Source organism: Mirounga angustirostris, unplaced genomic scaffold, assembly GCF_029215605.1.
Source record: "Mirounga angustirostris isolate CCGP_5_RB_7025 unplaced genomic scaffold, mMirAng1.0.hap1 SCAF_3, whole genome shotgun sequence".
Lineage (NCBI taxonomy): Eukaryota > Metazoa > Chordata > Mammalia > Carnivora > Phocidae > Mirounga > Mirounga angustirostris.
Genome location: NW_026991711.1, coordinates 71,405,204 through 71,416,106, shown reverse-complemented (window position 1 = coordinate 71,416,106; position 10,903 = coordinate 71,405,204). Strand labels below are relative to the sequence as shown.

Sequence of the window (10,903 nt, the reverse complement as noted above, 5' to 3'; positions counted from 1 at the left end):
GGATTCCCTGGTTGAGGTGCTAGTCCTTGGAATGAGCATTTGCACCAAATGGCTGAAGGAAAATGAGACATTACAACATCCGGCTGTGGGGAAATGGGGATACTGAAGAAGCAAAGGGCGGGATCTGGAACGCTCTGTGGGGCACTGCCAAGCTTGGGGACCCCGCCGAGAGCTGCTGCAATTCTTGAGATCACACTGTGCATGCTGAAGCCATAGACAGAATTTATTAGAGTCTGCAGAAGCATGAGATAATGTACCACAAAATAATTTGATTTTACAACATATAGTAGGAATTTGTCAACATACAGTGTTGTCAGCAAAAATGGGATACAGAGCAGAGTTTCACATTTTTTAAAGGCGATGGACATCTATGCTTGTCCTTCAGATAAAAACAGGAGGGGCCAGCAGAGACAGCTTGGTTTGCAGTGGGCATCAGAATCTAAATCTAGTATCACAATTATAAGAAACTATAAGAAAACTATTAGAAAAATAGAACATCAAACAAGCAAAAAAATATTATACAATTTACATAATAAGAAACACAATTCTTTTAATAATGGCTCCATGTTCAGTAGAAGAAAAAGTTTGCTGGAGAAACCACAGCTATGCAGGTTTGATAATAAACCAGCCCTCATTGTGATCATCACCCTCTGTGCTTCTTAGACCCATTGACGCTGAAAGGCACAACTTAAGCGGGAAACTTTAAATATATATTACAATTTCTCAAATCGAAAATAAGTCCCAAACTTAAAAAAGTTTGTCATCGAGAAACACAAAATCATATACCTTGTTAATAAATTAACAAAGTCAAAGCGCATCTTCCTAGCCCTGCTTCCCGACCCTGCTCATACCCTGAGAAGATCAATTTGTTGGACTTCACAGCCAAGGTCTTTATCTCATGGGGGCGGTTTTCAGCCGGCAGTTCAACACACAGGGTCATCCGGGGGGGTTCCTTGATAACTGTGCCCTGAGACCCTTGGCCGGTCCGCGTCCCTCTCCAAAGAGCACTGCCACTCAATGAAGCAACGGGCACAAAAAGACTCTGGGTTATAGTGACGAGTATCAAAGTCAGTTGACTTTTTCTTTTGCCATAAAAACCCATCAGGCATCATAACTATGATGATGAAATACGGAGTGCAGCTTCTTGCACCACTGGATCAATAAAGCATTTCATTACCAAAAAAAGTCCACAAGAGTCTGACAAAATGTAGATCTCATTCTCCCTGAGGAGCCTTACATACAATACTCTCATTATGATGTCAAACATATATCTTAAATTATACGTAACAACCACACGTAACATACATTTGGTTCCACCCGCCGGGAACTCTGTAACAGTCCCACACACGAGCACACGGGCATCGCACACCTATGGCCGGCAGAGCGTGGCCGTGCCCGCAGACGGCCCCATCCACGCTAGAACACATCGGTGATGGGGCCTGGCACCAAGGCGCCTCACTCCCGTCTTCGTGGGGATGGCTCTCGGGGGCCGACACAACGATCAGCTCTTATGAGAATGTGTGAAAGTGAGACACGCAGAGCAGAAGACGGGCCCGGCACAGCGCGAGCAGGTACCCGCGCCCGGCGCGCCCCCGCGATGCCCGTGAGCCCGCCTGCACTCTGGCTGGGGGCCTTTCTGAGGCATGTCCACACTCACCCAGGGAGCCCAGCCTCTGACCCTGTCCTCCAGGCTGTGTCTGGCGTCAGGCTAGAGGCCATCCCGCGCAGACTACGGAACTCACTCGGCTCTGAACACCTGCTCGGTGGCGGGAGGACAGTGTATAACCCAGTTCGTGCCCGCTGCCATCCAGGAAGCCCGACAGGCGAGGGCCAGGGGCCTCAAGCAGGTGCACGCACAGGCCGCGCCGGAAGTGCAGAAGGGGGTGCGCCGGAGCCTCAGGAGCTCGGGGTGGGGGCAGGCCCCAGAGTGCAACTCGACAGGTGGGAGGCCTGTGACAGCCGAACCGCAGCACCAGCACCCGGGACCAGAAGGCTGATCTCTTGATAGAGATGACTCAGTGGAACAAAACCCAAGTGGGGGGGCTGCAGGGAGGGGGTTCTGACAACAGTGTCGATTTGGAGTCTTTCCAAAACACCCTAGGAAAGATGGCCCTATCCACTCCTACTGGTTTGGAAAAACAAATCGGGCCCCAAGTTGGGCGGAAGGGGTGTGAGCCAGTGGGGTGGGGTGATGGGGGTGCAGAGGCCCAATCTCCTGCCCCAGGCGCCCCTCCTGGAAGCAGGCTCAGCCTCACTGGCCCAGGGGGCCTGACTGCTTCTCTGGAGACCCCTCACACCCCTCACTCTTCAGCAGAGCTCCTGGGGCTCCACTGCTGGCGTCTTTGTGAGTCTTCACGGGGTCAAAAAAACATGCAGGGCGGGGGGCACTACAGGAGGCAGGAAAGGGTGCTTACTTGACACAAATGGGTCTTTCCAATGTGGGTATTTGGGGCTGGGCCACAGATAAAAGCAGACACAACATTTCCAAAGGGCATGTCTCTAGAAGTGTGGAATTTCTGATGATTTAGGAAAATACTGGCCAAGCCATGAAACTGAGAATCATATTCTTGCTTGGGGGGTTTGGAGGCCAATTGTTGGGCACTCCTGGTGGTTATTTCTTGCCTGTGTGTATATGCGTGTGTGTGTGTGTGTGTGTTTATTTCTGGGGAAGGAATGAAGGATGGGATAAGCAAAAGCCTCTCAACACCATTCCTTACATCACCATCCTTGTAAACAGAAGAGAAAAACCCCTGGCAACCACACAAAAGTTAGTCTCAATAAAAGCACAGGGACCGTGAGAACGATTTCTCTGTGGCACCTTCAGGTGTCCTTTTCTAAATGGGAGGCTCCTCCCCCTCACAGGGGAGGGGGCAGGGGCTTCTCACTCCTGAGCTGGTGAGCCTTCTGGAGGCACTTCCCACTTTGGGGTGAGGAAGGAGGACCCTCACGTGCCAGGAGTTTCTCATTCCATGGGATGGTCTCAGGGAAACACACCTTGTCAGCTGGTAGAAGGATGCATGTTGCCAGCTGAAATGTCAACTGTATCCACAGTCTGTTGCATGCTGTCTTGCACAGATATTTCAGCCAGAAAAAGAAATTAAAGTAAAAAAAAAAAAAAAAATCTCTCTCCCCTACACTTTTGTCAGATATTCTCTTTCCCTCAAGTTCTCTTTGCCTATGTGGGAAAATAACAGACAAATCAAGCAAACAAATAGCTAACAAACCCTAAGAACACAGCAGACAACCAAAACCCCAACAAAATAAGTTAATATTTATCAAAATATTGTACAGCACCAATCTACATAAATTTAAATACCTTTCTTTGGAAACCCACGCTTTGAGCTCTTATGTTCCTCCCTCTGTAACATTCACAAATGATATTTAGAATAAAGCTTCCAGGCAGGTGATCAGGGTCTGTGGCAGAGGCCAAGCCCTTGGCCACTCGCCCACCAGCCCTCCACTGACCGACCCTGCCGTTCGGCATTTCCACAAATTCTTGTAATTCTCTCTGAACCTACTGAGGGAGATCAGACAAGTGCCATCAGTTTACCAGGCTTCTTTCTACCAGATTTGTGTCAAAGGCCGGAGGGGGATGAAATGGGAGTCTGAGCTTCAAAAGCAGCATTTACATTTTCTGGGATGTCTACATGCCTTCCTCCCTCCCCTCCCATATACGCGGGGCCCTTCCATCTCCCAAGTCACACTCTCATCAGAAGGAAGACTGCATCAGCGTTCTTGTTTCCTCGGGCTCCTCTCTGCAGAGCGGGTGTGAGTGTGGGGTGCTGCAGGGCCCGGGGGCGGGGGGCAGGGACCGTGCGTGCTGCGTGCGGGCACCCCAGCAGGCTCTCTGAGTTACGGAGGCGGGAGGTCCGGGGCCGGGTTACGAACCCAGACACAAACCCACAACGTTTGGACAACACATACATGACAGGGACAGCAATATGACCTCAAGTTCTCATGTGTGGACCCCGTGCTCTCAACAATACACCGAGGAGATATTTGGCCATTTTCCAAGTTAACACTAAGCGCCAACTTAATTTGGAGTGATTCACAGATGCTAATGGGAGGACTCAGTTCGATTCTATCTAAGAGGAGGGCCAAACAGACCAAACAGATCATGTCGGGGGCCAGAAGCAGCTGGGGGGCTGGCACCATCACTTCAGAATGAGCAGACACCTGCCTTGAGAACCTTACAAGAGTCAAGACGCTGACCCGCAAGCATCAGAGGGCAGGATTTAGTGACTGGCAAAGACCCATAGAAAACAGTGTTCTAAGCTCTGCTAATCTAAGGCCAGTCCCACATGAATGCAGTGCCATGCTCCAGTTACTCGGGACACACAGCCGTTGGTGCGAGATACCAGAAGCAGCCAGAACCGGCCCAGGCCTGGAGAGAGAGAGTGCAGGTGAGGGAGGTCCCCGCGCTCAGGGGCGAGGGGTGGAGGCGGCCCTCCTGCCTTGTCCCCACAGTGGCGCTCCCTTCTTCGTCAGTGACGGAAACGCCTGCCCTCAGTACTGCCGCTGGGGTGTGCGCGGTTCTGTCCGGTGTCAGAGCAAAACCCCTGCCTGGAAGGGGAAGGAGGGGAGAGCTCACAGTCCTCACAACCTCTTCGGGAAGCAACCCAGAGAAAAGGAGCGGGAGAAGGAAACCAGTCTTGCTCTTCCTTTTTAAAGTAAACTGCTGTCCTTTGGCTCTGGGACATACGTTTTGGAGTACTCCCCTTGCCTCTACGGTTGGCCTTTGGGGCTGAGTGGGGAGATAGCTACTGAGAGTCTGGAGTGTGCACATTTTCAATACCAGGATGGTCCCCGGGGAGGGAGGCCCGATTCCCCAAGGTGACAAGAAACGGTGACCTCCATCCTGCCTGAGGACCCAGCAGCATGGGCATGGAGCTGGTGGGGCGGGGACTGCTTTCTGTGTTCAGAGGGCTGTTAGGAGCCACAGTGGCCAGCTGCAGCCAAGTGGCCTCCCGCCAGGGAGCTGTCCAAGGTGACGGGCCGCCGTGCACCTGCCGCAGAGCGAGTCTAGGCAGGACACACGGGCTGTGGGCTGAGGCTGCATTTCAAGTAGCTGCACCTTCTGCTGCGTGGGGGCTTTGTAGATGTGGGTGGGTCCTGATGCACTGGTGGAGAGAGTGAGGTGCTCCAGGACCTTTGCGGGCATCCCTCAGGGCTGCTGCCACCTCTGGGGGCCGGGCTGCGTGTCACTTGCAATGGTCCAAATTGCCATCAGGAGTCCTTGCTTGGTCGGCGGCCAGGGACGCCTCCTCGCTGTGCCACAAACCATAGCCAAAGTAGATGATGAAGCCTGTAGGCCGAGAGCAGAGAGCACGTGTGAACACAGCAGGCAGAGCAGGCCTGGGTCCGTCGCGTGGCTCCCAGGAAAGCCTCTCCATGCTGCCTGTCCCGGGCCTGAACCCAGCGCAAGCAGCCCTCGTGGGCCAACTTTCCAAAGCATTGGGAGAAACCACATGACTTTTCAACTACAATCAGCAGGAGTGGTCATCTCGCCTCTTCAAGATGCGGGGCGGGCACACTCCCTTCTGGAGAGCCTCCCACTGGGCCGGTTCCTGAGCTGCACACTGAGCAGCCAGACTGGGGACCCCGGGAGAGGTGCTGCTCCCACAGCTTCAGCCACTGACCACCTGGTTGGTGCCCCGTGGCCACTGGTGGGGTCGTCCAGTTCCCTGCCAGGGTGGGATTTCCAATGGGCACCACGGCTCCCCAGGCTATTCGCAAGGCCTCCGGAGTCCCCACCATCTCTGTTTTCTCTACATATGTGACTGTCAGACGGGGAGGCAGCACTAGAGTTGCCTGCAAGTGTGTATGACCCAGGAGTTCAGTCCGTTCCAGGGTCCGGGACTTCAGAGGTCTGTGGTGGGGCACAGAGATCTGAGCTTCGAACCACCCACTCAAGGACTACAGCCCATGTGGCCTTGCGGCCACCCTCGTGCCAGAGGCACAAGGAGCGCGGGCCTCAAAGGAAGGGCTCAGCCACCAAAAGCCCTGGAAATAAGCTCACGGCTTGGAGCCCAGGAGCTCACATCTGGGACGCTTAGAAGCAGGTGTCGTCCACCTCCAGCAGGGAATGAGCACCTCACCCCTGTCTGGAGCAGTGTATACCGATCACACACCACTGCACGCGCTGAGCCAACTCTCTCACAGAAAGGCTCTGCAGGGGATGTCTGTCAAACCAGCCTCAGGCCACACTTTGCAGACAACGGGGGGCCTGCAGAGAAGGATCTCGAGGCGGCAGCTATCTGCCCCCAAGGATGGCGACCCAGGGCTGAGGGCTTCGGCAGAAACACAGTCCTGGGGTTACAGCTCTTGTCAGCGACACTGAGGGGTGAGGGGCAAGGCCCGCTCCCTGGTCATCAGCACTGAGGAAGGAGCCCGAGTCCACTTCCTGCAATTCTTAGGGTTGGATACCCAGGGAGGGGACGGGCCATGGGGAGCCTACAAAAGGACGAGCACCCAAACGGTGACCCCCTAACCTCCCACATGGGCCAGTGGGCAGGTGCTGGCTGGGCGGGGGAGGCACGGCCCAGGCTTTCCCCTGTGGGGGGAGATGAACTGGTGCTTGGTCAACAGCAGACTCATCGCCTCACTCTCATTACCTTCAACTCTAGCAATGACATAACTAGTTCAGACAAGAGCTATTAAAATAAAAGTATCTTAAAGGGAGGGGGGACCCACGATCTACTAGGAGCTCCTTATTGAGAAACTGCGGACTACATGTGTTTTCATTACGTTTTGAGGTTGGAAAAGAGGCTCGGCATCCAGCGAAGTTGCAGGAAAGACAAATGAGCTGCATGGAGCAGGCTCGGGGACTGGGGGGGAGGGGCCTCCGAGAGACATCATCCCAGTGAAACCCATGACTTCACGTACCTATCAGCATCCACACTGCAAAGCGGACCCACGTGCCTTGGTCCAGCTGCATCATGAGATAGACGTTCACAAAGATGCTCAGGACGGGAAGGAGCGGCAGGAAGGGTACCTGCAAAGACGGCGGGTGGTGGGTCAAGTCTGCAGGGATGGAGCGCGGGGGGACGGCGCCTTTGAGCCATCCAGCAAAAACCACCTCGGAAAAGCCCCCACCCGAGATTCAGATGGACTGCGCTATTTATACAGGGAGGAGAAAGTGAGTGCACCCCAACCCACATACATACACAGCCGCACACCCACGCGGGCAAACCCTAATAGGTGGGCGTTTGGTTCTAAGCTACCAAGTGCCAAAGTGAGCTCTACTCTGATTTTCCCCTCTTGCTATTTTCCTGTTAAAGAAGGGGCTAGAAGAGGGACTTCCCCTTTGTCTCCAACAGTGAACTGCTTCATTACTTGTGAATCTAAAATGCACACGCCTCGATCACCTCCAAGGCTTGGTAAGGCAATGCGCTGGACACGTATGCTGGCCGGACATGCATGAGCTGCCCCCGCAGTGAGCTGCGCCGGGACACCTGAGAGCCGGGGCGGGGAGGGGTGCCTTCTTCCAGGGTCGGGTCACCCCTCAGCAGGCACTGTCTGAGCCTCACGGTCCCGGAGGCTGGCCGGCAAGCCCCTCCCCTCCAGACAACCCGGCCTGGCAGGGCCCACACAGGGCGCAGGAGTGCCGGGGTTTGTGGCTCCTACCACAGGAACCTACCAGGAGGTTCCCTGCAGGCAGGGCTTCTCACCTTAAATGAAAGCTTAGTCTTGCTCTCAGGCTGCCTCCAGATGATGATTGTGACCAGAGAGCAGAGAAGGACAGATCCGGCAAGCATAAAGATGGCCCACAACTCCCCTTTTGTCAGAGCCTCATTTCCAAGCACGGCCACAATGCAGAAGGTGATGATAAGAATTGCTAAGGAGGAGGGAGGGAGAGAGGGGTGCAATTCAAATTTTTTTCAAATCCCCACAGATACCCTCAGTCTTCCCCAAAACCCGTGGAGAGGGAGGCTCCATTTCTGCCGCCATCAACTACCATAAGGGCAGAATAATTTACATCACAGTTCAGTAGCAAGACAGGTGCTTATCCCTTCCAGCATTTGCCTCCACCACCCTTGACAAGAAACCCTGCAACACCAACAAGCAGGACCCCCAAACCCCTTGCAGGGAAGGGCAGGCTCTTACCTATGAGGCTGGTTGAAATGTTCACAATTAGCCCGGAGAATTTGGAAGGCTCCATATTTTTGGGTGAGAGTATGGTTTTCAAAGAAAACCGTTCCGCTTCTGGTAAAAACCCTGTCTGGGAATCACTGGTGCTCACCAGTTCATTCTGGTCCACTTGATCGAGCTCGTCGGTAGTTCTGGCCATCTGGTATACCATGTTAGGTTGCTCTGGCTGATACCTATAAAGAAATGTATTGTATGACCATTATAATGTGCTTTCATTAGGCAAAAGGACACGTACTAACTCAAGTTCTTAGTAAGCTTTCGAAGGTAAGTTGCCCAGGACACAAGGCATAAAACGGGAAGAAGATGGTCAGACTGATGCATTCTCTGGCAAAGTAGATACAGAGGAGGAGACCTGAGTTCTCGCCTTCTTTCTGTTCCTGCTTCTGGGCGACACCCTCCTTGGGGTCTCTGCTTTGAGGCAACTTGACCTTCCCCATGAACCAGCCCAGAGAAATGTCCTAAGATGGTTTCTCTTGCTCTGAGAAGTAGCACTGCCCCTTGGATGCTTACAGTATTAGGCCACCCCCAACAAAACTACGGCTGAAGGGAGCTGAAAGTAGAAACAGAAATAGAGAGCAGTAACATTAGGATCCCATTTGGTGCCGAGAGCCAGAGAAATGTGTCTGCAGGCTGACGGATTTGAGAAATTCTGTTTGTGAGACTTAATTGGATCAATTCATTTTAAAACTCCAAATGCCTTAGAATAAATAACTTTACAGAGCTGGCTAAAGGACTGAGCCTGTGGCATGATTTCCAAGACATAAGCTTCCTGCAAGTAAAGCATTCATTTTAAACGAGGCTCCTTATCTTCCCACCCAAAATAAACAGAGCTCAAATCTTTTCTACCAGCTACCAAAAGCAGAGTGCTTTCGGAATTATTTTGCATATAATCTAAGAGTGAGCATAAAGATATTTAACCATTTTTTTTACTGATTGACTTATGTTAACACCATTTGGTCAATTACGAATGTGAGGGGAACCTCAGAAAAGATTCCAGTGTGGAGCCCTCAGGAAGGAATAAGTGGTCACAGAACTAGCAAACTTGTTTTAGCCGATGGTACAAAGCCACTAGGGAGGTTCAACCCAAGTTACATAGAGTAGGTGCTAAGCACATTCGAAACGGAACAAATGAAATAAATGACCTTGCCACAGTATAAATACCCGGAAAGAAGTAACAAGGCTCTTCCCAGGTGGCCACCACTGAGTCTCCATGACTCCGTATTCTCATGATAAATGCACCCTTGAGCCTTTCCTGGTAGTGAGGAAGCAGAGCCGTCCTTCCAGAGCAAAGGAAAATTGGAGCCCAGGGGCGTGCTTGGGGAGGGGGGCACTGGGGCAGCCGAGAACACCAGGACGCCCAGCCTAGGCCCCGAGCTGCTTTCTTATGGCCATCCAAGGGGCTAGCCTGGTCTCCACGAGGCTAAAACCGCCAGAGCCTGGGAAGTCTTACAGAACATCCACGTGGGCCACTCCATGCCACAACCGGGACTGACTCCTCCTGGCTGGTAGAGTGCGGTGCTGTTGCAGAAGCACCACACTACCCTAAGGTTCACACAACTGGAATTGTCCCAGTTCCCACCAGGACTAGTCCCTAGTCCCCTCCAACCTAAGAACGTGGACCAAACTGAAATCATTACCCGAAGCCTTCAAAAATTCTGTTCCCTGGACCAGGCCCAACAGGTGGGCTGAGAACCGGTCTCTCCCCTCCTAACATCCCGCCAAAAAAATGAGGGCACGTGATAGTGAGAGGGGAGCCCCCTGACTCTTTTCAATGATGTTCTCTGTGACTAGGCTCTCAACCACCAAATCCCACCCTCTCCAGGGCAGTTCTCAAAGGAACTAACTATCAACAACCTAAAATTTACACCGTATAAATCATTAACTCGAACCTTTAAAAGGCTAACAGGGTGCATCTCCGTTTCTATCATGGAACCCAGAAGAGCCATACATACCGTAAGACCAACACACAGGCAGCCACCAAAGAGTAAGCCAGGAGAGTGCCAATCGACATGAGGTCCACCAAGTCCTTCAGGTCAAAGAGAAAGGCCATCACAGCTAGGGAGGAGATAAGCATCAGGATCCAAGGATGGCCCATTATCACGGATAGCCAGAACCACCACCCACCCGTGATCCAGGGCACACAGCAGGAGCTGCTTTTTCTTGCTTCCTCACCCCAGCCCTTTCCATGGAAAGACATTGTGACATTGCTTAAAGGGAAGAAACGCTCAGGATTAAATCACATACACTGTTCTCAGCAGACAGTAATAATAATTAACATTTATATAGAGAGCACTTTCATCAGCATGACCTTTATTGATCCTCATGGCAACTTGGCAAGCTATCCCTACACTATGGATTGAGAAACTGAAGTCAGACATGCTGGGAGACTTATCTAAGGTCACACTGCTAGAAGTGGAATTCTCAACTAGGTTCTTGTGGCTCTGAGTCCAGCGTGTCTTCCTCTGCACCATGCAGACTCATACATAGTTAGGTCTATCTCTCCATCTACCCACACACCATCCATCCATCATCCATCCATCCATCCGTCCATCAATCCATCCTCTGTCCGTCCATCACCCATCACCTATCCATCTATTCGGCCATCCAACCAACCATCCATCCATCCATCCATCCATTCATCCATCATCTACCCACACATTCATTATCCATCTGGCACTCATTGAGAGTATGCCGGTCAGTGTAGACCATCAAAGATGTACACCACCGAACAGGGCAGACCAGATAGTCTCTG

General features: G+C 52.3%; 1 protein-coding gene across 4 annotated transcripts in view; it reads right to left on the bottom strand.

Annotated features, from left to right (window-relative positions):
- Positions 1-202: 202 nt before the first annotated feature.
- SLC7A1 (solute carrier family 7 member 1) overlaps positions 203-10,903 on the bottom strand; it is an 86,373-nt gene continuing 75,672 nt past the window's right edge. For all 4 annotated transcript variants that reach the window (XM_045869259.3, XM_045869262.3, XM_045869261.3 and 1 more), the window contains exons 9-13: positions 10,104-10,206; positions 8,107-8,324; positions 7,671-7,837; positions 6,886-6,994; positions 203-5,305 (exon numbers count right to left, since the gene is read on the bottom strand). In XM_045869259.3, the coding sequence (XP_045725215.1) occupies positions 5,202-5,305; positions 6,886-6,994; positions 7,671-7,837; positions 8,107-8,324; positions 10,104-10,206 (701 nt within the window). In that variant the 3' untranslated portion in view covers positions 203-5,201. The remainder of the gene's footprint in view (positions 5,306-6,885; positions 6,995-7,670; positions 7,838-8,106; positions 8,325-10,103; positions 10,207-10,903) is intronic.